The sequence below is a fragment of the Arachis hypogaea genome, chromosome 14 (genome assembly GCF_003086295.3).
Source record: "Arachis hypogaea cultivar Tifrunner chromosome 14, arahy.Tifrunner.gnm2.J5K5, whole genome shotgun sequence".
Classification (NCBI taxonomy): Eukaryota; Viridiplantae; Streptophyta; class Magnoliopsida; order Fabales; family Fabaceae; genus Arachis; species Arachis hypogaea.
The window spans coordinates 141454331-141478516 of NC_092049.1; the positions used below are offsets into that span (position 1 = coordinate 141454331).

The 24186-nt window shown below is 32.9% G+C and overlaps 6 protein-coding genes across 7 annotated transcripts; 5 read left to right on the plus strand and 1 right to left on the minus strand.

Annotated features, from left to right (window-relative positions):
- Nucleotides 1–368: 368 nt before the first annotated feature.
- LOC112798111 (small ribosomal subunit protein eS21y) lies at nucleotides 369–1990 on the minus strand. The gene is made up of 4 exons (XM_025841288.3): nucleotides 1877–1990; nucleotides 1448–1507; nucleotides 1193–1325; nucleotides 369–593 (listed from the first exon to the last, which is right to left on the minus strand). The coding sequence occupies exons 2-4, from the start codon at nucleotides 1495–1497 to the stop codon at nucleotides 531–533; spliced, it is 246 nt and encodes an 81-aa protein (XP_025697073.1). The 5' UTR covers nucleotides 1498–1507; nucleotides 1877–1990; the 3' UTR covers nucleotides 369–530.
- Nucleotides 1991–3670: 1680 nt separating this feature from the next.
- LOC112795467 (toll/interleukin-1 receptor-like protein) lies at nucleotides 3671–5160 on the plus strand. Its single transcript, XM_025837397.2, has 2 exons — nucleotides 3671–4301; nucleotides 5023–5160. Exon 1 carries the CDS (start codon nucleotides 3811–3813, stop codon nucleotides 4285–4287), a length of 477 nt encoding a protein of 158 aa, XP_025693182.1. The 5' UTR covers nucleotides 3671–3810; the 3' UTR covers nucleotides 4288–4301; nucleotides 5023–5160.
- LOC140178793 (uncharacterized) lies at nucleotides 5000–13263 on the plus strand. The gene is made up of 5 exons (XM_072216057.1): nucleotides 5000–5358; nucleotides 5407–6003; nucleotides 6074–7562; nucleotides 9144–9679; nucleotides 10436–13263. The coding sequence occupies exons 1-5, from the start codon at nucleotides 5000–5002 to the stop codon at nucleotides 13065–13067; spliced, it is 5613 nt and encodes a 1870-aa protein (XP_072072158.1). The 3' UTR covers nucleotides 13068–13263.
- Nucleotides 13264–13450: 187 nt separating this feature from the next.
- On the plus strand, nucleotides 13451–18120 carry LOC112795470 (disease resistance protein RPP13-like). Of its 2 annotated transcripts, none has more exons than XM_029298074.2 (3): nucleotides 13451–13824; nucleotides 13977–14502; nucleotides 15116–18120. In XM_029298074.2, the coding sequence occupies exons 2-3, from the start codon at nucleotides 14009–14011 to the stop codon at nucleotides 17751–17753; spliced, it is 3132 nt and encodes a 1043-aa protein (XP_029153907.1). In that variant the 5' UTR covers nucleotides 13451–13824; nucleotides 13977–14008; the 3' UTR covers nucleotides 17754–18120. The 2 variants fall into 2 exon arrangements, with proteins under 2 accessions (XP_029153907.1, XP_025693184.1); XM_025837399.3 differs by having other exon boundaries at nucleotides 13768–13888.
- Nucleotides 18121–18538: 418 nt separating this feature from the next.
- On the plus strand, nucleotides 18539–19039 carry LOC112795471 (toll/interleukin-1 receptor-like protein). The gene has a single exon (XM_025837400.1). The coding sequence runs from the start codon at nucleotides 18539–18541 to the stop codon at nucleotides 19037–19039; it is 501 nt and encodes a 166-aa protein (XP_025693185.1).
- Nucleotides 18897–23828, plus strand: LOC112798113 (protein NSP-INTERACTING KINASE 1-like). The gene is made up of 9 exons (XM_072215610.1): nucleotides 18897–19035; nucleotides 21056–21336; nucleotides 21437–21569; nucleotides 21698–21769; nucleotides 21886–22029; nucleotides 22134–22205; nucleotides 22320–22379; nucleotides 22499–22596; nucleotides 23494–23828. Exons 2-9 carry the CDS (start codon nucleotides 21180–21182, stop codon nucleotides 23715–23717), a joined length of 960 nt encoding a protein of 319 aa, XP_072071711.1. The 5' UTR covers nucleotides 18897–19035; nucleotides 21056–21179; the 3' UTR covers nucleotides 23718–23828.
- Nucleotides 23829–24186: the final 358 nt, after the last annotated feature.

Below are 24186 nucleotides of genomic sequence, written 5' to 3' on the forward strand. Positions count from 1 at the left end.
TACACTTTTAACGTTCAAATTTTTGGGATGGGCTGAATTAGGAGTTATAAAGCATGAAACATGCTAGTTACCCACTTGCATAACTTGTTACTTGATTTTTATTTGGTAAATCAATTGATTATTTTGCAATTTAAATTGTAATGACGAATGTTTTTTCTGTAACACCAAAAACTTGGCAATTCGATTAATTTACATCCCTCTTAAGATTCAAATATCAAGGATTGATAGACGAAGAGAACAACCGAAACTAGCACAACCATTTTCAACGACTAAGGTTTTGAATTAATGTTATGAAATATAAACATTCATCATAGATTGACAATAATGCAACAGTTCTAAAGAAACAGAAATTTATGCATGACAGTAGATAATAATAATAATTCAAATGCACTGATGAAAATAATAAAAAAACAACACCTTTGTTTAGGGCACCACAGAAAAATTAGAAGTTCTACAATATAAAGATAGTAATACTCAAAACATCTCTAGCAAGAACTTGGTCCATAAAAAAATACTATCATTGAACATCTCTACTGCTGCTTCTCGGCTTTCTTCTTCTGCCACAAGCGGTCTAGTGCACTGTCGGCATCACCCTGCAACCAACATACAATAGCATTAAGTATGAAACAAAATTGCTAAATGCAAAGAATGAATGATATATAAGACCAAAGGATATCCAGTTAAAAAGTTTAATTTGATAGTAATTCTTGAAAGATCATGCAATGGCAGTAGACAATGTCTATTTAATACAAGATACAATGTAATTCAGCATTAATTTCAATAACCCAATAAATTCACCATACTTAACCCACCTAAATCCACAAACATATAAAGGAGACACACAAGTAGTCAATAAGATTCAGTGATTAGGAAACATTAGTACAGGATAATCCAACCCATGTCATAGTTAAATCATGTTACTATTATCTTTGGCTTAACAATAGAAGAAATACATATTCAATTCAAAATGCTCCCAACTCCCACAATAGAAAACCAACAAATACTCAGTAGACGGGTTCCCATGATCTACATGCCATTAAATGTCAACCAAGGAAATTACACCAAAAACACACAATTAAACGAATTAAGACACAAGATTCAAAATAAATAAAACCTAAATCAACTAAAAAAATCGAAGTTTTCATATGAATATATACAACACAAATACATAATCATAATAAGAAGAAAAAACCTGAGCGCGAATGAAGCCGCAGAGGGCAAATGTGGAGAAGGTGTTATTGTAGAGACCACTCTCATCCAAGTGACCAATGTTGATCTGAACTGACGCATGGTCCTTTGCAGTTATCAACCTGTTTGTTGCAGAGCTACACCATAACACAATAACAGAAATCAGTATAAAGGTTCAAATTTTCAAATACATATTATATTTTCTTAAAGAAAAATCAGTGAGCGAAAGAAGAAAGGTTAGGAAGAAAGGTGTGTTTACCACTTCCTAGGAATGTAGAGCTCAGTGATCTGTCCCTCCTCGTTCTGCATCTTTCTTTCTCTGTTGGCAAAATAAAACACTCTTTCTTAGAGATCAACACAAAAAAAACCTAAATTCAAATTGCAACAAGAGAGTATCAACACTAAGTTATACTTTTCAGAAAATTAAGAGAATAACATCAATAATTTGGTAAATGTATGTGTGGATTGACATTACAAAAACAAACTGAAAAAACATCAATAAAAATTAAAACACAAACACAAACACAAACATAAATAAAAAGAATAAGACCAATAATAACATCGATCAGTTACATAATCACAGAAGCATATACAAATCTACTAAGAAGAGAGTGCCAAGCAGATAATAATTTACAGCATAACAGTGACAAAGACAGATATAACAAGCAGAAAATAGAAGAGAACTCACAGGACAGAGAAGCGTGCGTCGCCGAAGATCACGGTTTGGAGGGAGGAGGAGGAAGGCGCAGAGGCAGATAAGAAAGTCTCTAGGGTTCTCTGTCTCGGCAATGGGTTGGGCACGTTATGCGTCTCATATATATACTCTCTAGGGTTTTCTGTATGGGCAATGGGTTGGCCCGTTTGTCAGTTGGGCCTGGGCTACTCATGCTTCTAATAATTTTATATTTGTATATTTTTTTTAATTATCAAAAAAAATATTTTATTTATCAATTATTTTTTAGTATAATAATATGAAAATATTTTTTATTAATTTATCATATTAAAAAATTACATAAAAATAATTTTTTTATAAAAAGATATAACTTATAGATTTTTAAAATTTTTTATTTTTTAATATTTTTATTGTTATTATTAAAATTTATCAAATATATTAAAAATAAAAAACTCTTTTAATAAAAAACAATTTAATTATGTAATAACATATAAATAATCTCTTATATTTACAAATAGTGAATTCGTAAGGTTATTTTTTTTTTGTTGTCTTTTGTGATTTTTAATCAAGAGACAATTGATTTTTATTTATATATTTATATATTTTGTTGTTAATTCTTTGGTATTACTAAAAGAGTTTAATTTAAATGCATTCATTTAAAATATTTTAAAGAATCTATTATAATTTTAAAATTTATATAGTTATTTTACTTTTTTTTATAATTTATTGACAAAAGTGATCGCCTATTTAATCGTATATTAATATTTAAGGATAAAAAAAAGAGAAAATTATTCTAAAGGAGCACTAAGGAGATTTAACTATTAAAAGAGATTTATTTTTATCAAAATTATTAAAAAATAATAATTAATAAAATATTTAAAAAAAGGATCAAATTTTTTATTAAAAACATATATTCTTAAATTATTTATTTATTTATTTATTTTTAAAGACATATTTTTACAATAATTGAATCATTTTTCTATTTTTTTCTTCTTCTTTTTAACAATATCTTTATACATCAAATCAGTTTTTGAGTCCTACTTTATTTTTTATTTAAATTTTATTATAAATAATTTTGTCATTTTACTTTATATTTTTATTTTACGTTTTCAAACTCAACACAGTAATAAGTAACATAAGAACTAAGAGAAGAAGAAATTAAAGATAATATTTTATTATTTTTATTATTTTTTTGGGAATTATGAAAAGAGAATTATGGTGTTATATAACTCGAAGGCTGTACAATATTCTCAATTAAGCCCTCAACTCTGTCTCATTTTCAACCAACAACCTTGAAAAATTTTGTAATAATTTTTTATTGAGAGCATATTAATTGTCTGTAAACAATAATATTTTTTTAAGATCTAATAATTTTATGTTAAAATTTGTTAAGAATCTATTCCTCTATTTTACATATTAAAAATTTTATTAAGAACTATGAAAAAATTATTATGTCTCATTGAAGTCATTTTTGAGAATTTTTAAGATAATAAAAGTTATTAGAGTTAAAATTTAAAATTTACCGGACAACAATTTTAAAATTTCAAAAAATAATGTATGTATGAAGAATTAGCTATCGCCTAACAAGTAATTATACCTTCATCACTTATTCATTCCAAGTCAAAAAATTGAACCTTTGATATAATTATTTGAGGACTCTCCAAGTCAATCCATGCACAAAGAAAGAATGTAAGTGCAATAGTCACAAGTCATAACCATTAATAATATTGTGTGCTTTTAATTATACATAATGTAAGTGCAAATTGCAATTAAACTATAACATTTAGAATGAGCAACTACAAAGAAAGTTGCTCCGATCCCGTTTATTATTTGGTCGTAATGACTTGATCACCTAATCTCCATTTTTATACACATTACTCTTTGTTTTAACTACTCTTGTGATTAATATTCCAATTACGATTAAGCATAGCATTAAGACTATTGTTACCATGGCAGATTCATCAGATCACGATTCAACACCATTGTCATATTTCAAGTATGATGTTTTTCTGAGCTTTAGAGGTTACACAAGATTCGGATTCACAGACACGCTCTATCATGCTTTGATCAACAACAGAATCGATACCTTCAGAGATAGCGAGGAGCTGAGAATAGGCGAGGAACTGGAAGGTGCTCTTGTTGAAGCAATTGAAAGATCAAGGATGTCAATTCTTATACTGTGTGATGAGTATCCAACTTCCAAGTGGTGCCTTGATGAACTCGTCAAGATCATGGAGTGTTCTGGCAACGGAACAAAGCGACCGGTGTTACCGGTCTATTTCCGTGTGGCAAAATCAGATGTGCAGTTTCAGAAAAATAAGTATGAAACAGCCATGGTTGCTCATCAAGAAAAAGGAAGAAACAACCACAAGTTGGAAGCATGGAAGTCAGCTTTGTCTCAAGTAGGCAAGATTTATGGTCAATGATGTGATAAAAAAACGTGAGTACTCACTAGTTACTTACTTTACTCTACTCTGTACAGATATTAAAGGATAGGTTATTGATCTTTCATCTCTTGAGGATAAATAAATTTGGAAAAGTATAGGTAACATTTTTTATTTTTTAAAAAGCCAAACATTAAAGTCTCTCTAAAAAACCTATTTTGTTCTTATATATTTTAGATGTAAGAATTTAAATATCTTACATTTTAAAAAGTAATAAACGTTTTTTGTATTTTTAATTAGTGAAAAACTCATGTGTATTCAAATTAAAAAGTTAGGCAGTGATTCAGCATTTTCTCAAAAAAATAAGGTAAAAATTTTTATGTTTTAACGCATTCACCCGTTTAGTAAATAAGAACATCATATATATTAAAACATTTTACTTATATTATTCATATTAATTCCCTTGTTAGCAATACCTTTTTTTTATTATGTCCTGATCCTTGTATGTTCCATTTTAAGATCAATTCAATCATTTTGCTACCATTAATTTGTCTCTTAACACCGTTTATATATTTGTATAAAGGAATAAAAATTAAGTGAAAATTCAGATGCAGTCAACTTCATTGATAATTAAAAACTGTTAGATAAAAATTTAGTGAAATTAATTAAATTATTTAACCGCTCTTAGCTATCAACTTTACGAGTAAAATTCACTGCATTTGAGCTTTTATCTAAAAATTAATATACAAAGGAAATGTGTATGTATGTTGTTTGTAGACCAAGCGGCTTGGCTATTGACAAGATTGTTGAAGAGGTCAAAAAAAGACTTCCTCCCTTGCCTCTGTATATTGGGCGTCCACTTGGATTTGATTCTGAACTTGAAGCGGCCAAATCACTTCTAGAGATCGATTCTAATGCCACATGTTTCATGTTGGGGATTCATGGAGATGGTGATGAAATAAGCATATTTGTTGCTGAGTTGTATAACAAGATTAGGCCTCATTTTGTAGATGCAAGCGTTCTTTCAAATGTCAGTGAGAAAACTAATAAAAGCGGTGGTGGCCTAGAAGATCTACAAATGACACTTCTTTCTGAGATGGGAGAGGAGGTAAAGTGTAAGATTGGAAGCACATTCAAAGGATCCTCTTAAATAAAACGAAGACTAGGCCAAAAAAGAGTCCTTCTGGTCTTGGATGATGTTGATAGTACACATCAACTGAATTCGCTAGCAGGAGGAATTGATTGGTTTGGTCCTGGTAGTAGGATCATTATAACAACAAGATATGAAGATGTGCTAGATGATCATGCTTTAAACAATGGTGTTGAGGTTAGGAAATATTGCATCACCAAAGGCAGTGGTTCTACTGTGAAGGAAGAAAATGTAGTGGGATTGGAGAAAGATTTTGAGATTGTGATTAATCAACTCAAGGAAGAAGATTCTCCTGGGAATGTTGTTTCCATTGTTGGCATGGGTGGGTTAGGCAAGACTACCCTTGCTCGAAAGATCTACAATAGCGATGAGGTCAAGAAGCTATTCCCTTGCCGTGCATGGGCAACTGTTTCCAAGGATTACAGAGAAAAAGAAGTTTATAAAAGCCTTCTCAACTGTCTGAAACCGTCCAGTTCCAAATTTAAGCTTGAAGATTCTAGTAAAGAGGAGCTGAAGGAGGAGGTGATGCAATGTTTGAAAGGGAAAAAGTATTTGGTAGTCTTGGATGATGTCTGGGACACAAGCTTGGTGTACTATAAAGGATTGTTTCACAAATAACAACAGTGGTGGCATGATACTATTAACTACACGTAATGATCAAGTGGCCTACTTTTCAAGGTCAAAGGATCTTCATCACAAGCTTTCCTTTATGAATGAAGAAGAAAGCTGGAAACTGTTCAGTCTTGAGGTGTTCTGCGGAGAAAAGTGTCCTCTGGAACTAGAACCTATTGGAAGATCAATTGCTAAAAGTTGTAAGGGTTTACCATTGGCTATCAAAACCATAGCCGGGTTTGTCTTGAAGAGGGAAAGATCAGAAGATGCATGGAAAGAAATTATGAATTTACTCCCTTATTGGTGTGTTACTGAGGACAAGGAAAGTAGTGAGGCGATGAAAGGGATTTTGAAGTTTAGCTATGATGATTTGCCCAACAAATTGAAGCCCTGCTTCTTGTATCTTGGAATCTTTCCTGCAGATGATGAGATTCGAGTGAGAGACTTAATCCACCTGTGGATGGCAGAAGGGTTCATAGAGCAAATTCAAACTGGAAGATCAGAAGAAGCACCACCAGAACCTGAAGATATTGGTGAGCAATACTTGAAGGAGCTAGTGGATCGTAACTTGGTACAAGTAGCAAAGAGAAGGAGTGATGGCAAAGGCGTGAAAACATGTCACATCCATGATCTCATCCGGCAACTCTGCATTTCAGAGAGCAATAATAGAAACAACAGTGCTTGTAGATTTTTCTTTCCCAACAACATAGGATCCTATGCATGTTCAGTAACATGTAATCAATCATGCACTCGCTCGCTGCTCATTTATGGAGATGCAAGAGGGTGGTCACATCATATTCCAAAAAACTGCCGAGTTAATGTGCTATATCTTGCAAAATGGTGGGTAATCGCTACAGCAACAGAGAAAGAGTACTTGAAAACATTGAAACATATCAGGTACTTGAGAATGGACTATTTTTATGGATATAATAAGTTTCCGAGCGTAGAAACTTTACATATATCTGAATATTTTCTTAAGGAGTTTAGTATTGGGGGGTGGAAGCAACTGAGACATCTTCATTGTGAACTTTGCATGAATTTATTAGTAGATGAAAAACAAGGAGTAAAAGATAAAATGCAGAATGTCCAAACCCTATGTTATGTGTATGCCGATTCACATCTAGAGTCCTTACTCGACAATGGCTACTTTCCCAACTTGAGAACACTTGGTTTAGTGATCATTGAAGACCCATATTCATTTTCGGAGCCTGTAGAGGAAAACTTAAGGAGCCTGCATCGCCTAAACAATCTACGTAAGCTGAAACTTAAGTCTAATCTAGGGTTTCAACGAGTTGCATTAGATGAAATTACATTTCCCTCAAATCTAATCAAGATTACATTGTCAGGCTTTCAGATTTTGGATTCCATAGACATGAAAATCTTGGGACGAATTCCCAGACTTGAAGTTTTAAAATTAGAAGATGTAAATTGTATGGAAATCCTTGATTGTGGTAGTGATAGGAGCTTTCCGCGGCTTCAAGTGTTTATAATGATACATGTGATTGTAGAACGTCTTACCTTAGAAGATAGTGCAATGCCTTGCCTTCGACGTTCGGTCTTCCATAAGTATTTACAATGTCATAGACATGTATGCTATTTAACCTGGACTATTTGTAGAATGTGTGCAAAGACTCTAATACCATGTCATGATACCACTCATCCCAAAAGCTTCAGCTGATGAGAAAAGGTAATACTAATGATTATATCTCTAATACTTCCTAAACCTCCATTATTGTATGAATATTCCATTAGCTCCTCATATTTTTCCTTTAATCAATCCTCTTCATGCAAGTTCTTTTTTATGCTTCTGCCAATGTGAATTGGCATAGGATTGGATCAATTAATTAATGGAGGATCTATTTCCTTATTGTTTTTATATCTAATCGTTAATAAACATGATAGATGAATAATAAAATAATAATTTATAAAATAAAAGATAAATTTTATAATTAAATAATATATAAAAAATTAATTTATAATTAAAATTAAATAAAAATTATTTAATAATTATTAAAAAATAAAAAAAATTTATTATGGAATCATTTAATGGTCCAAACATTAGCGTTATGAAATCCTTTGCCATGTGAATCATTCCTAACATGTATGATCATGTAATTGCATTGTATTGTAATTTCGTATTTTGATCATGTATGTAATATTGCATTGTTTTTCTTTTGAATGATACTTTTTAGCATTTATTTTGGTATTTTAATTCCTCGAGCACATTTGTATTATGATTCTTTGTTTCATTGAATATGTATGTTCTGGTGAGTGTTCGAATGACATGTAATTCCTTAGCTTTTATTGTTATAAAAACTCATTCATGGCTAAGATTCATAATCACCACTCCATCATATGTCTGTTTTGATATATATCAGTTTATCTTGACCCGAAAAACATATTGTTTTGTACTAGGACGATGATATAGCACACCTCAGAATATCACTATTTAAAATAAGTCATCATAATAATTTATGCCGGCAGAATCTGGCATAACTAATTTAGATATATTGTTTAAATTTTCAACAATTTTTTAGCATAAAAATATAAGTATTTATTTTGTCTTAAAATAATTTTATTTAGAAATGTAATTATCTTATATTAAAATTTGTTAAAAATTTATTTATTTACCATATATGTTAAAAAAGTGACTAAGAACTTTGAAAAGATTAATCTGTACGTAAATAAATTTTGAAAATCTTAAAAATAATAAAAATATATTAAAGACTAAAGAATTTAATTTAAAATTAGTTGAAAACAAATTTGAACGATACTCCAAAAAATAATGTAAGGAATTAGCTATTGCCAAACACCTCATTACTTTATCACTTATTCCAAGTTTAAAAAGAAAAAAAAAACATTTAATATAATTATTAGAGGACTCTCCAAGTCAATCCACCAGAGGTAATAAGCAGCTTCTCCATAGCAAATAAAGAACGCATAAATAAAGCAAGCAATGCTTATAATAAGTCATAGTATGTTTTTTTATACATAATGTAAGTGCAAATTGCAATTAAAATATTTAGAATTGCAACTACAAAGAAACTCGCTCCGAGTTTATTTGGTTAATCACTTCATTGATCACCTAATCTCCGTTTCTATATACATTGCTCTTTCTTTTGTTGACTCGTGATTATTATTCCAATTACGATTAAGCCTAGCATTATCGCAAATTACCATGGCAGGTTCATCATCAGATCATGATGAAACACCGTTGTCATATTTCAAGTATGATGTTTTTCTGAGCTTCAGAGGCCACACAAGACGCGAATTCACAGACGCACTCTATCATGCTTTGGTCAACAAAAGAATCGAGACTTTCAGAGATAGCGAGAAGCTCAGAATAGGTGAGGAACTTGAAGGTGCTCTTGTTGAAGCAATTGAAAGATCAAGGATGTCAATTCTTATACTGTGTGACGAGTATCCAACTTCCAAGTGGTGCCTTGATGAACTCGTCAAGATCATGGAGTGTTCCGGCAACGGAACAAGGCGACCTGTGTTACCGGTCTATTTCCGCGTGGCAAAATCAGATGTGCAGTTTCAGAAAAATAAGTATGAAACAGCCATGGCTGATCATGAAGAAAAAGGAAGAAACAACCACAAGCTGGAAGCATGGAAGTCAGCGTTGTCTGAAGTAGGCAAGATTTATGGTCAACGCTGTGATCACAAAACGTGAGTAGTTATTTACTTTGTACACAAAGCTTTTTAAATGTTTATACATGCTTTTGAGTTCTGATTTTCAATTGTATATGATCATCACTGTTTGATATACCTGTAATTACCTAAAATTATACGAGTTTGTTTAATTTCTTTTAAAAATAACATAGATATATTTATCAATAGATTAAAACTAAATGTTATATCTTTATTTTTAAACGTTTAGTTAAAAGTATTTCTTAGAGAATTACTTATTTTGATGTTCAAGGGACTAAATTTTGGTTTAACCCAATTTTACTGAGTTTACTGAGATCTGAGTTAATAATGAGTTAAGAAGGGAATAAAAAAGAACTTTTGTTTTTCAATGCATTAATAATCTATTTAATATTAAAACATTCTACTTCCATAAGTGCTTATTTAAGTTATCCGTTAGTGAGACAACATTTTTTTATTATGTTTTGATCTTTGTTAATTCCAATGTAAAATCAATTCAATTATTTTGCTTTCATTCTCTTATTTAATAGTAGTATATATATTTGTATAAAAAAAGAGAAATTAAAATAAAAAGAAAAGGAAAAGTCTAGGGGCCATCAGTTTGGTTGAATTTTGGCCAGCATGTAACCAACAGAGAAAGGTGAGTCATTGGATGAAATCTCACACTAATCACACACCATTAGATCATCATTGATGGCTATTTGATGGCTACCAATCACAAAAGTTGCTGGCCCCTAGCATTGCTCAAAAGAAAATGTGTTTGTATGTTTGTTGCAGAGCATGGGGAGAGGCTATTGACAACATTGTTGAAGAGGTCACAACAAGGCTTCCTCCTCCGCCTCTGTATATCGACCGTCCACTTGGATGTGATTCTGAACTTGAGGAGGCAAAATCAATTCTAGAGATTGGTTCTCATGCTACCTGTTTCATGCTGGGAATTCATGGAGATGGTGACGAAATAAGCAAATTTGTTGCAGAGCTGTATAACAAGATTAGGCCTCACTTTGTAACTGCAAGTTTTCTTTCCAATATCAGTGAGAAAACAAATGAAAGTGGTGGTGGCCTAGAACATCTACAAGAAACTCTTCTTTCTGAGATGGGAGAGGAGGTCAGGACTAAGATTGGAAGCACATTCAAAGGATCCTCTGAAATAAAACGAAGACTAGGCCAAAAAAGAGTTCTTCTGGTTTTGGATGATGTTGATAGTATACAACAACTGGATTCACTAGCTAGAAGAACTGATTGGTTTGGTCCTGGTAGTAGGATCATTATAACAACAAGATATGAAGATGTGCTAGATGATCATATTTTGAACAATGGTGTTGAGGTTAAGAAATATTGCATCACTGAAGGAAGTAGTTCTACTGTGAAGGAAGAAAATGTAGTGGGATTGGAGAAAGATTTTGAAATTGTGATTAATCAACTCAAGGAAGAAGGTTCTCCTGGGAATGTTGTTTCCATTGTTGGCATGGGTGGGTTAGGCAAGACCACCCTTGCTCGAAAGATCTACAATAGCGATGAGGTGAAGATGTTATTCCCTTGCCGTGCATGGGCAACTGTGTCGAAGGATTACAGTGGAAAGGAAGTTTTTAAGAGCCTTCTCAAGTGTCTGAAGCCATCTGCATCTAAATTTGAAGATTCAAGTAGTGAAGAGGAGCTAAAGCAGAAGGTAAAGAAATGTCTGAAAGGAAAAAAGTACTTGGTAGTCCTTGATGATGTTTGGGACAGTAAAGCATGGCGCACTATAAAGAATTGTTTCCCAGAAAACAACAATGGTGGCATGATACTAGTAACTACTCGGAATGATCAGATGGCCTATGTTTCAGAGTCAAAGGAACCTCATCACAAGCTTTCCTTTATGGATAAAGAAAGAAGTTGGGAACTGTTTCACAAGGAGGTTTTCTGCAGAAGAAATTGTCCTCCTGAGCTAGAATCTATTGGCAGATCAATTGTTGAAACTTGCAAGGGTTTACCATTGGCTATCAAAACAACAGCTGGGCTTGTTGCAAAGAGGGAGAGGTCAGAGGATGCATGGGAAGAAATCATGAATTTACTCCCTTATTGGAGTGTTGCTGATGAGGATAGTAGTGAGGAGATGATGGAGCTTTTGAAGTTTAGCTATGATGATTTGCCCAACAAAATGAAGCCATGCTTTCTATATCTTGGGGTGTTTCCTGAAGATGAAGAGATTTGGGTGAGAGACTTAATTCGTCTATGGATAGCAGAAGGGTTCATAGAGCCAATCCAAACTGGAAGATCAAAATCACCACCACAACTTGAAGATATCGGTGAGCAATACTTGAAGGAGCTAGTGGATCGTAACTTGGTACAAGTGGCAAAGAGAAGGAGTGATGGCAAAGGCGTGAAAATATGTCAGATCCATGATCTCTTCCGGGAATTGTGCATATCAGAGAGCAACAAACCTGATAACAACAATAACAATGCTCGTAGACTGTCCTTTCCTGGGGATACAGGATCCTATTCATGTTTACTAACATGTAATCAATCATGCACTTGTTCCTTGTTCGTTTATGGAGATGATACACAAGAGTGGCCACATCATATTCCAGAAGATTGCAGAGTTAATGTGATATATTTTGCAGATGGGTTCACAGATCTAAATGAGTATTTCAAGGAGTTGAAAAGTCTTAAGTTCTTGAAAATGTTCTACTTTGAATCATATGAGTTATGTAAGCTTCAGAGTTTAAAAACGTGTCATGTGATGATGATCATTGAGAAAGACCTAAGTATTGGGAGGTTAAAGCAACTGAGACATCTTCGTTGTGAAAATGGCTTGAATTTATCAGTAGATGAAGAAGTAGTAAAAGATAAAATGCAGAATCTCCAAACACTATGTTATGTGTCTGCCGATTCGCAACTAGGGAGCTTACTCGACAATGGTTGCTTTCCCAACCTGAGAAAACTGGGTGTAAGTATAAATAAAGACCAAGGTTCACCTGAAGAAAACTTAAGGAGCCTGCACTGCCTAAACAACCTACGTAAGCTGGTACTTATGTTTGAAGAATGTTGGGTTCCATTAGATAGAATTGCATTTCCTTCAAATATTACCAAAATTTCCTTGTCAAGCTTTAAGGATTTGAAATCTAAAGATATGAATACCTTGGGACAAATTCCCAGCCTTCAGATTTTAAAACTGAGATTTGGAAGCTGTGAGGAAGAAACTCTTAATTGTGGTGCTGCTGGGAGCTTTCTGCGGCTTCAAGTGTTTATCATGGACGGTGTGAATATCACATGTCTTACATCAGAAGAAGGTGTGATGCCTCGTCTTCGCCGTGCCGTCTTCTATAACTGCCCTGACTTGAAGGAGGTTACTAAACAAATGCGTTCATTGGGTAGTAACTTGGAGTTTATAGAATATGATGTTAATCATGGTTTATCTCTTGGGTAGTAACTTGTAGTTTGCAGAGTATGATGATGATGTTTGATCTCTGAGGCATTAACTATCAATGTCTTCGTGCTATTTAATTTCCTTTTCATGCAAGTTAGTTCTTTTCTATACCGTTGCTAAGGTGAATCGTTCTAACTTGTGGTCCTGTAATGTAGTGTGAACCTGTAATATTACACGGTTTTTCTTTCTTCTCTTATAATCAGAAAATAACATTTCGATTTGTCAAATATATATTAATATTTTTAATTATTTAAAATTTTATAATTATTTTTATATATAATTTTGATGTAAAACATAAATAAAAAATATATAATTAATAGATAAATAATATATAAAATTAATTTTTTTAATATATATAAATTATAATTTATTAATATAAAATTATGAAACAAATAGGTCTTTGACCTTTTGTCCGGACATTTTTGTCTCTGACTATTGAAAAATACTTTTAAGTTTCTGACCTTCACAAAATTTAGACGAATCAGCTCTTGACAGAAGCATTTGGACGGATCATTTCTGACAGAGGTATTTGAACGGAGGGACTGATCCGTTCAAATTTTGAGAAGATCTGAAATTTAAAAATATTTTTCAATAATCACTACAAAAATGTCTGCAGAACAAATAGGTCTCCTTTTCTCATATTTTTATTATTTGGACTAGCTGTGACAACTCGGCTCACTTCTAACCCTCCTCTCAGCCTGGTATCTTTAAGATAGAAGACTTGTATAGATAGACTCTCCAAGTCAATCGACACCTGGTAAGCAGCTGCTCCGTATAGCAAATAAATAATGCATAAAGAAGCGATCTGAAATTGAAGTATTGTATGTTTAATTTTCAATTAATTATACTAAAAGAAACCTGCTCCGAGTTTATATTTGGTTGTAACTACTCTTGTGATTATTATTCCAGTTACGATTAAGCGTAGCGTTAAAGACTGTTACATGGCAGCTTCACCATCAGATCACGATTCAACAGCATTGTCATATTTCAAGTATGATGTTTTTCTGAGCTTCAGAGGCCACACAAGATGCGAATTCACAGACGCACTCTATCATGCTTTGGTCAACAAAAGAATCGAGACTTTCAGAGATAGCGAGAAGCTCAGAATAGGCCAGGAACTGGAAGGTGCTCTTGTTGAAGCAATTGAAAGATCAAGGATGTCAATTCTTATACTGTGTGACGAGTATCCAACTTCCAAGTGGTGCCTTGATGAACTCGTCAAGATCATGGAGTGTTCCGGCAACGGAACAAAGCGACCGGTGTTACCGGTCTATTTCCGTGTGGCAAAATCAGATGTGCAGTTTCAGAAAAATAAGTATGAAACAGCCATGGCTGCTCATGAAGAAAAAGGAAGAAACAACCACAAGTTGGAAGCATGGAGGTCAGCGTTGTCTGAAGTAGGCAAGATTTATGGTCAACGCTGTGATCAGAAAACGTGAGTGGTTACTTACTTTTTTGTAGACAATGCTTTCTAAATGTTTATACTTTATACATGCTTCTGAATTCTGATTGTCAATTGTATATGATCATCACAGTTTGATATAGCGGTAATTACCTAAATTTATACCAGTTTGTTTCTTTTAAAAATAATATAAAAAAACATTTATAAAATAGATTAAGTCTAGATGTTATATCTTTATTTTTAAAAGTTTAGTTAAAAGAATTTCCTAGAGAATTACTTACTTTGATATCCAAGAGACAAAATTTTGATTAAACCCAATTTTACTGAGTTTACTCAGATATGACTTAACAATGAGTTAATAAGACAATAAAGAAAGAAAACTTATGATTTTCAATGCATTAATAATCTATTTAATATACAAAAAACTTTATGTTTTCTATTAAAACATTCCACTTCCATAAGTGCTTATTAAGTGCTGTGTTATTGGGACAGTGTTTTTTTATTATGTTTTGATCTTTGTTAGTTCCTTTGTAAAAGCATCTCAATTATTTTGCTATGATTCTCTTCCTTAATAGTAGTATATATATTTGTATAAAAGAGGAGAAAATTAAACTAAAAAGAAAATGTTTATGTATGTTCGTTGCAGAGCATGGGGTGAGGCTATTGACAACATTGTTGAAGAGGTCACAAAAAGACTTCCTCCTTTGCCTCTGTATATCGACCGTCCACTTGGATGTGATTCTGAACTTGAGGAGGCAAAATCACTTCTAGAGATTGGTTCTCATGTTACCTGTTTCATGCTGGGAATTCATGGAGATGGTGATGAAATAAGCAAATTTGTTGCGGAGCTGTATAACAAGATTAGGCCTCACTTTGTAACTGCAAGTTTTCTTTCCAATATCAGTGAGAAGACAAATGAAAGTGGTGGTGGCCTAGAACATCTACAAGAGACTCTTCTTTCTGAGATGGGAGAGGAGGTCAGGACTAAGATTGGAAGCACATTCAAAGGATCCTCTGAAATAAAACAAAGACTAGGCCGAAAAAGAGTTCTTCTGGTTTTGGATGATGTTGATAGTATACAACAACTGGATTCACTAGCTAGAAGAACTGATTGGTTTGGTCCTGGTAGTAGGATCATTATAACAACAAGATATGAAGATGTGCTAGATGATCATATTTTGAACAATGGTGTTGAGGTTAAGAAATATTGCATCGCTGAAGGAAGTAGTTCTACTGTGAAGGAAGAAAATGTAGTGGGATTGGAGAAAGATTTTGAAATTGTGATTAATCAACTCAAGGAAGAAGATTCTCCTGGGAATGTTGTTTCCATTGTTGGCATGGGTGGGTTAGGAAAGACTACCCTTGCTCGAAAGATCTACAATAGCGATGAGGTGAAGATGTTATTCCCTTGCCGTGCATGGGCAACTGTTTCCAAGGATTACAGTGGAAAGGAAGTTTTTAAAAGCCTTCTCAAGTGTCTGAAGCCGTCTGCATCTAAATTTGAAGATTCAAGCAGTGAAGAGGAGCTAAAGCAGAAGGTGAAGAAATGTCTGAAAGGAAAAAAGTACTTGGTAGTCCTTGATGATGTTTGGGACAGTAAAGCATGGCGCACTATAAAGAATTGTTTCCCAGAAAACAACAATGGTGGCATGATACTAGTAACTACTCGTAATGATCAGGTGGCTTATGTTTCAGAGTCAAAGAAACCTCATCACAAGCTTTCCTTTATGGATAAAGAAAGAAGTTGGGAACTGTTTCACAAGGAGGTTTTCTGCAGAAGAAATTGTCCTCCTGAGCTAGAATCTATTGGCAGATCAATTGTTGAAACTTGCAAGGGTTTACCATTGGCTATCAAAACCACAGCTGGGCTTGTTGCAAAGAGGGAGAGGTCAGAGGATGCATGGGAAGAAATCATGAATTTACTGCCTTATTGGAGTGTTGCTGATGAGGATAGTAGTGAGGAGATGATGGAGCTTTTGAAGTTTAGCTATGATGATTTGCCCAACAAAATGAAGCCATGCTTTCTATATCTTGGGGTGTTTCCTGAAGATGAAGAGATTTGGGTGAGAGACTTAATCCGTCTATGGATAGCAGAAGGGTTCATAGAGCCAATCCAAACTGGAAGATCAAAATCACCACCACAACTTGAAGATATCGGTGAGCAATACTTGAAGGAGCTAGTGGATCGTAACTTGGTACAAGTGGCGAACAGGAGGAGTGATGGCAAAGGCGTGAAAACATGTCAGATCCATGATCTCTTCCGGGAATTGTGCATATCAGAGAGCAACAAACCGGATAACAACATTAAAAGTGCTGGTAGACTGTCCTTTCCTGGGGATATAGGATCCTATTCATGTTTAGTAACATGTAATCAATCATGCACTTGTTCCTTGTTCGTTTATGATGGTACACGAGAGTGGCCACATTATATTCCAGAAGATTGCCGAGTTAATGTGATATATTTTGCATATGGGTACACATATCTAAATGAGTATTTGAAGGAGTTGGAAAGTCTCAAGTTCTTGAAAATGTTCCTCTGTGAATCATACGAGTTATGTAAGCTTCAGAGTTTAAAAACGTGTCATGTGATGATCTTTAAGAAAGACCTAAGTATTGGGAGGTTAAAGCAACTGAGACATCTTCGTTGTGGAACTGAGTTGAATTTATCAGTAGATGAAGAAGTAGTAAAAGATAAAATGCAGAATCTCCAAACACTATGTTATGTGTCTGCCGATTCACAACTAGGGAGCTTACTCGACAATGGTTGCTTTCCCAACCTGAGAAAACTGGGTGTAAGTATAAATAAAGACCAAGGTTCAGCTGACGAAAACTTAAGGAGCCTGTACTGCCTAAACAACCTACGTAAGCTGGTACTTATATTTGGAGATGGTTGTGTTACATTAGATAGAATTGCATTTCCTTCAAATATTACCAAAATTTCCTTGTCAAGCTTTAAAGATTTGAAATCTAAAGATATGAATACCTTGGGACAAATTCCCAGCCTTCAGATTTTAAAACTGATATATGGAAGCTGTGAGGAAGAAACTCTTAATTGTGGTGCTGCTGGGAGCTTTCTGCGGCTTCAATTGTTTATCATGGACAGTGTGGATATCACATGTCTTACATCAGAAGAAGGTGTGATGCCTCGCCTTCGCCGTGCAGTCTTCTATAACTGCCCTGACTTAAAGGAGGTTACTAAACAAATGCGTTCATTGGGTAGTAACTTGGAGTTTATAGAATATGATGTTAATCATCGTTTATCTCTTGGGGGTAGTAACTTGTAGTTTGCAGAGTATGATGATGATGTTTGATCTCTGAGGCATTGACTGTCAATGTCTTGGTGCTATTTAATTACCTTTTGATGCAAGTTAGTTCTTTTCTATATGGTTGCTAAGATGAATCATTCTAACTTGTGGTCCTGTAATGTAGTGTGATTGTGTGAACCTGTAATATTACACGGTTTTTCTTTCTTCTCCTTTTTTTCCTCTGTATTTTGTTATTTTAATTCCTTGAGCACATTTGTATTATACTTCTCTGTCACATTGAACATGCTCTGTTGAGAGTGTGAGTGACATGTAATCTGCCTTTGTACTATAAACATGCACAAAATTACCAACAAGAACAGCAATTGGAGATGATAAGTTTCTAACATTCCTTACTCTAGGCATGATATGAAGTAAACAATATAGTATTCACTTTCACTATATCTGTCTATACTATATACCAATTCTAACTTCAAACTCTTTCCAATTGTAGCAAATTGAAGGGATGAGAAGTAGTTAAAAAGAAGAGATGGCAAGAAGTTGATTATTTATTGTATGTTAAGACTAACTGAATAGAGTTTGTACTAGAAAACCAACTTGTCATAAACAATTATGTCCACGTTCATCTCACACTAATATTAATTTTAATATCAACTTGTTAGAAGTAAGGATTAAAATATCAGTAGTTTTTGCATGAAATATGTTTGTTGGAGCTGAAAGAATATAAGATTAATTAATCAAGTTTCTCATATCATTTGTAGAGTACTCTTGGTTATTGCAACTAAAAACTTGCAAAGATTGTTAGCATGGGAGGTTCATCATCGTCAGATAAAGGTGCAGCAGTATCATCACATTTCAGGTATGATGTTTTTCTGAGCTTTAGAGGCTACACAAGACTCAGATTCACAGACACACTCTATCATGCTTTGATCAACAAAAGAATCGACACCTTCAGAGATAGCGAGGAGCTACGAATAGGGGAGGAGCTCGAAGGTTCTCTTCTTGAAGCCATTGAAAGATCAAGGATGTCAATTCTGATACTTTGTGATAAGTATCCAACTTCGCGGTGGTGCCTTGATGAACTGGTCAAGATCATGGAGTGTTCGGAAAATGGAAGAAAGCGACTGGTGTTACCAATCTATTTCAATGTGGCAAAATCAGATGTGCAGTACCAGCTCAATGAATATGCAAAAGCCATGGCTGCTCATGAAGAAAAAGGCAGATACAATCACAAGTTAGAAGCATGGAGGTCAGCTTTGTCTGAAGTAGGCAAGATTTATGGTCAACGCTGTGATCACAATACGTGAGTATAGACCTATACATTACTCTGATAGTCAATTTTATATTATCACCCATTTGATATATAAAGTAGCAGTATAGACCTATACATTATGTTCATCTGGATATTTCTTTTTATTATGTTTTGGTCTTTGTTAGTTCTATTGTAACTTTGTAAGATACGATTCTTTTGTTTGATAGTAGTTTATATATTTGTTTAAAAGAAAAGAAATTAAAATAGAAAGAAATACATATTTAATTTCCACAGCCACATAACCAATTTCCTCTACTCATAAATTGAAGACCAAATTGCACATAGAGTACAGCAAAATCAGAATATTCTAATTTACTCTCTCTCTAATTACCAAGAGCTACTTACTGGTCAGTAAGAAGTGCAAGCTTTTCAGGTTCATAATAATTAGTATCACAATTCATAATATCATCTCTTCCTACAGAAATTAGCATATGTGTAATAAATTAAAAAGATAAGTATAATTCTTCACTTAATAAAACAAAATAAAATTCATGCAAATATAGAAGTAAAAAAAAAAATGTTACAAGACCACATGCAACTGCAATGTCAGACAACTGAACGTGGACTCCATGGCCTACCATTCATTAATAATTTTTGTTTTTTTCTATATTTGGGAAGAAACCAAATAGCCAAATATTCACACTGCAAAAATTATTCCAAAAGGAGGTAGCTAGATGGCTAGTAATTTATGAAATAATATAACCAAACAAAAGTGACATTGAATTTTTAAGACTAATTCTGCATACTAGTAGGTGAAGTATTAAATTACCATGACAAAATCTCAGGATACAAACCACTAAGAGAAAAGGTTTTATTTATAGACTCCAATATGTTTTAATAATTCTGAAGCCAGAAATTTCAATGCTTAGGAATCAAACAAGGCTAAATAAGCAAATACATTTCATGATTCCTCCCTCAATCTACTTTAATTCACTATAGTTTGATACCCTCATATTAATAATAACATGAATTCTAAGACATTTTCATTCCATAGTCAACAAACAAACTACAATCTTCACTGGAATTTGTCCTTTAAGCTAAGAAAACAGGGCATTGAAGAAAAAATAACCAAGTAAAATTCAATAACAAAATATCAGATCTCATATACTTGTTGTTATTTTTCTATTTATAATATATTTATGTAATTTTATATTGGAATGCATTAATTAAAACTGTTATTTTAAAAGTACGATATGAATATAATAATAGCCCTATATATATAATATTACCCAATTAACATTTTGTGCTATATATACTAAATAACAAATAAACACCAAGATATAAACATATAGAATGGGTGGGGAAGGACTAATTAATAAGACTTCTCATACTTCATTAAGCTCTTGATATTGATTTATTAATCATCTTCATCATCAATCATCAAAAGTTTAATTTCCATACTATACATGTGAATTTAAATTCCTTTTACATTATAATAATCAGGTATTGTCATATAGATAAAGTTTTTATTTTAAATATTTATATGAACTTAGAGATAGTAGCATCTAATTAGATATAAGTTTATGAATTATCTCACAATACATAGAATTAAAATTTGTCAAGATGCACTTGGTTAGCTAGGCCTCTAATTTCTTATTAGTTTTTGAGGGAAAATGTATGAATTTAATGTGATCAATGAATTAAGGAAGATTATATAGAGGGTTTCTGACTTTCTGGTATTGGGTATAGTTAGGCTTCATTCCTTTCACTTCAATTTTTGGTATATTGGAATCAAAATGTGGCCTAAGGAACCATGCATGAAAGAGGCACGAGTCTCTTTCTTTCATTGTCTTATTTTCTTATGTTGTTTGATGGGAATAAAGTTTCTTCCTCCATACCCATCTCCTAAAAATAGTGACAAGCATGCTAGATTAAGTTTCCATTTTATACTTTTTCTTTTTCTCTTTGGTTCTGATGACACAAGATTTTTGGTGAATGAGATTCATTATTCTGGCATGGAAAGCATTGATATTTAGTTTCTTTTCTTATTTTGAACATCATCATCACACAGTGTGAAGAAAGAAGAAACAACCACACTCATATCTGAGAGAAGTGAACCGTTGAAAGTTTCAAAACAACTTTATCAGTTAACGTCACTGTTAATTCTTCAAGTACTTGTCTATTGTAACTGATCCATGGAAGCTCCAATTTCAATGGGGACTCCAAGAGGAAGAGCAAGTGGAAGAGGAAGAGGAGGAGGAGTTCTTCTTCTTCTTCCATGTTCTGTTGCATTTTTCTTGTTTTTTAGCACTGCAACTGCTTTGCTTTCTCCCAAAGGAGTAAACTTTGAAGGTAAAACTTGAAACTTTCCTTCATATATGAGCTCAGTATGCAGAATTATGAAATGGGGTGGTGTCTTATTTCTCTATATATCTATATCTCTTTAATGCAGTTCAAGCTTTAATGGGGTTAAAGAACTCACTGGTGGATCCTCATGGTGTTTTGGATAATTGGGATTCTGATGCTGTTGATCCTTGTAGCTGGACTATGATTACTTGTTCTGCAGAGAACTTGGTGATTGGATTGTAAGTTTTTTCTTCATAATCTTCTATTTGAAGTAGAAAAACCAAAACAAGTGTTGAAGTACTAGTTTCTTTGGTTCAAATTGATTAAAATGTTTGCTGAAAATGAAGTTTGGTTTTGCCTTGTGTAGGGGTACTCCAAGTCAATTTTTATCTGGTACTCTTTCTCCAACCATAGGAAACTTAACCAGCCTTCGGATTGTGTAAGTAATTAATCACAATCAGAAAAACACTACAGTATCATTAATTTGATGATTGAAGCTTACAAATTTAGATGAGTGTTCTGGTTTTTTAACTGCTTTTGTGTTTTCTTTTTCAGGATGCTTCAGAATAACAACATAACTGGACCAATCCCTTCAGAGTTGGGAAAACTACCTAAGCTTCAAACTCTTGATCTCTCTAATAACTTCCTCAGTGGTGAAATTCCCCCCTCACTTGGTCACTTGAGAAGTTTGCAATACATGTAAGCTCATATTATATCATATGAGCTATGATTTTTGGAAGCTTATAGTCCTTGATTTTAATGTCTAACTGCTCAAGAGTTTAATTTGCTTAAACTGTTTTCAGGAGGCTCAATAATAACAGTCTTCATGGTGAATTGCCAGAATCATTGGCTAATATGACACAGCTTACTTTTCTGTAATATTCATTGAACTCTTTCTTTGGTTTCTTTTTGTGTATTAATAATTCTATTTTTAAAGTTTTCTCTTATTCTAATCATGGTTATCTTGTTTTTGTGATTATCAATTTCAGTGACTTGTCCTACAACAACATCAGTGGCCCTATACCAAGAATTTTAGCTAAATCCTTCAAGTAATAAATCTCTTTTTCTTGATTATATGGTGCATTTGTTTCTAATAGGCTTCAAGAAACCAAAAATTCAGTACTAACATAAGAGAATGTTCTTATTTTTCCTGTTAATGTTTTTTCAGCATTATTGGAAATCCCCTTGTTTGTACAACTGGAAAAGAACCAAACTGCCATGGCATGACACTGATGCCAATATCCATGAACTTAAATGGTACCGAAGGTAACAATAAGATCTCTCAAGAGTTTCATCTTTTTTACGAATTATTAATTGTGAAATTGTGTCATTGTTTTCATGCTGACATCCATAGTTGTCAGAACCGAACCGATAATCGAATCGGTCAAATTACTGGGTCACTGGATTACTAGTTCAACCGGTGGGTCACTGGTTGAACCGGTTGACTCGGTACTATGCAAATAAAAAATAAAAATAGTCAAAAATTTAAAATTATAATTTAAAATACATATTTTTACTAATATTTTAAGAGTATCAAACTATTCTAAAATAATATGGACCAAAAACAATAAGTATTTTATTATTTTTACTTTATAATAAATATTATAATTATTATTTTAATAATTATTTTGTTATTTTGTTATTTTATTTTTATATTAAAATTATTATTATTATTAAATTTTAATAATTTATTAATTAGTTTATATCTATTATATTATTATATATTACAAGTATTTATTAAAAAACAATACTAATAGATATTATATAATTATGAAAAAATAAATGAATTTATAATTATTGTTAAATAAAAATATAATTAATTTAAAAATAAGTGAATTTATAACTAAATTTAAAGTAGATTAGGCAGAAGAAAATTATTTGATAGAAAATATATATATATATTAAAATTTGCATTAAAATAATGTTACCTTTCCAAGAGGGGAGGGGTTCGAACCCTAGTTTTAACATTTTGTTAAAATTTAACCCCTAACCAGTTCGCACCGGTTTTCAATCTTATGCGATCCAAATATCGGAGCGGATCGGTAGAGGGTCCGGTTCACCGGTTTTCTGGTTGAACCGGCCAGTCCGGTCCGATTTTGATAACACTGCTGACATCAATATAAATGAATGACAAGAAGCTCAATGTATGACTACTGTATGCAGGTGATGAGGGAGGATATAGTAGAGGAGCAAGAGCTGCTTTTGGCAAGAATCCAAGTGGAGCACCTTATTATGTTGGAATAAGTGATCTATCCACAGGAAGAAGAAGAAGAGGAAGAGGAGGAGTAAAACCCCCACCTCCACCTCCTCTTCCTAGTGCTGTTGGCTCCTCCTACAAAAGCTTGCATAAACTCCTTCTTCTCTGTTATGTAGTATTAACATTGTAATTAGAAAAGTTGATATACGAGTAAGAGAAGAGATTGGGAGGAGTAATCAAATCCTATGTATATACTCTTGTTAGTACTATATATATACACTCTTTTGTTATATTCATTTAATTGTTCTCTCGTTTAAATTCATGTTATATGTATTAAAAAATAACTATATAAAATACATATTAAAACAACATATATTTTTTTGAAATCAATATCTTACTATTTATAAAAAAATCTTCATTCATCTTTTTATTATTTTCCTGGTGTTAGAATGAAGACACATATATACAAGACGAATTCTCGCACCTGTTCAAATAAAAATGAGAATGAAGAAAAAATGTTCATTTATTCATTAAATGATGAAATAGGGATGCTATATGTTAGTTATATTCTTAACTCAACAAATATTAGTATTATATTCATCTTGCAGGTTAGATTGGATCAGTTTTAAAAAATATATTTAAAATTCGATCCAATTCAT

Excerpts from the sequence above, each read along its gene's own strand:
- LOC140178793 (XM_072216057.1), top strand. The coding sequence starts at position 5,000 with ATGTGTATGTATGTTGTTTGTAGACCAAGCGGCTTGGCTATTGACAAG. Across the intron at positions 7,563-9,143 it reads TGCCTTGCCTTCGACGTTCG|TTATTCCAATTACGATTAAG; the intron begins GTCTTCCATAAG and ends GACTCGTGATTA. Across the intron at positions 9,680-10,435 it reads CAACGCTGTGATCACAAAAC|AGCATGGGGAGAGGCTATTG; the intron begins GTGAGTAGTTAT and ends TGTTTGTTGCAG.
- LOC112795471 (XM_025837400.1), top strand. The coding sequence starts at position 18,539 with ATGGGAGGTTCATCATCGTCAGATAAAGGTGCAGCAGTATCATCACAT.
- LOC112798113 (XM_072215610.1), top strand. The coding sequence starts at position 21,180 with ATGGAAGCTCCAATTTCAATGGGGACTCCAAGAGGAAGAGCAAGTGGA. Across the intron at positions 21,770-21,885 it reads TTAACCAGCCTTCGGATTGT|GATGCTTCAGAATAACAACA; the intron begins GTAAGTAATTAA and ends TTTCTTTTTCAG. Across the intron at positions 22,206-22,319 it reads ATGACACAGCTTACTTTTCT|TGACTTGTCCTACAACAACA; the intron begins GTAATATTCATT and ends TATCAATTTCAG.
- LOC112795467 (XM_025837397.2), top strand. The coding sequence starts at position 3,811 with ATGGCAGATTCATCAGATCACGATTCAACACCATTGTCATATTTCAAG.
- LOC112795470 (XM_029298074.2), top strand. The coding sequence starts at position 14,009 with ATGGCAGCTTCACCATCAGATCACGATTCAACAGCATTGTCATATTTC. Across the intron at positions 14,503-15,115 it reads CAACGCTGTGATCAGAAAAC|AGCATGGGGTGAGGCTATTG; the intron begins GTGAGTGGTTAC and ends TGTTCGTTGCAG.
- LOC112798111 (XM_025841288.3), bottom strand. The coding sequence starts at position 1,497 with ATGCAGAACGAGGAGGGACAGATCACTGAGCTCTACATTCCTAGGAAG. Across the intron at positions 1,326-1,447 it reads CTCTACATTCCTAGGAAGTG|CTCTGCAACAAACAGGTTGA; the intron begins GTAAACACACCT and ends GTTATGGTGTAG. Across the intron at positions 594-1,192 it reads GCGGCTTCATTCGCGCTCAG|GGTGATGCCGACAGTGCACT; the intron begins GTTTTTTCTTCT and ends TGTTGGTTGCAG.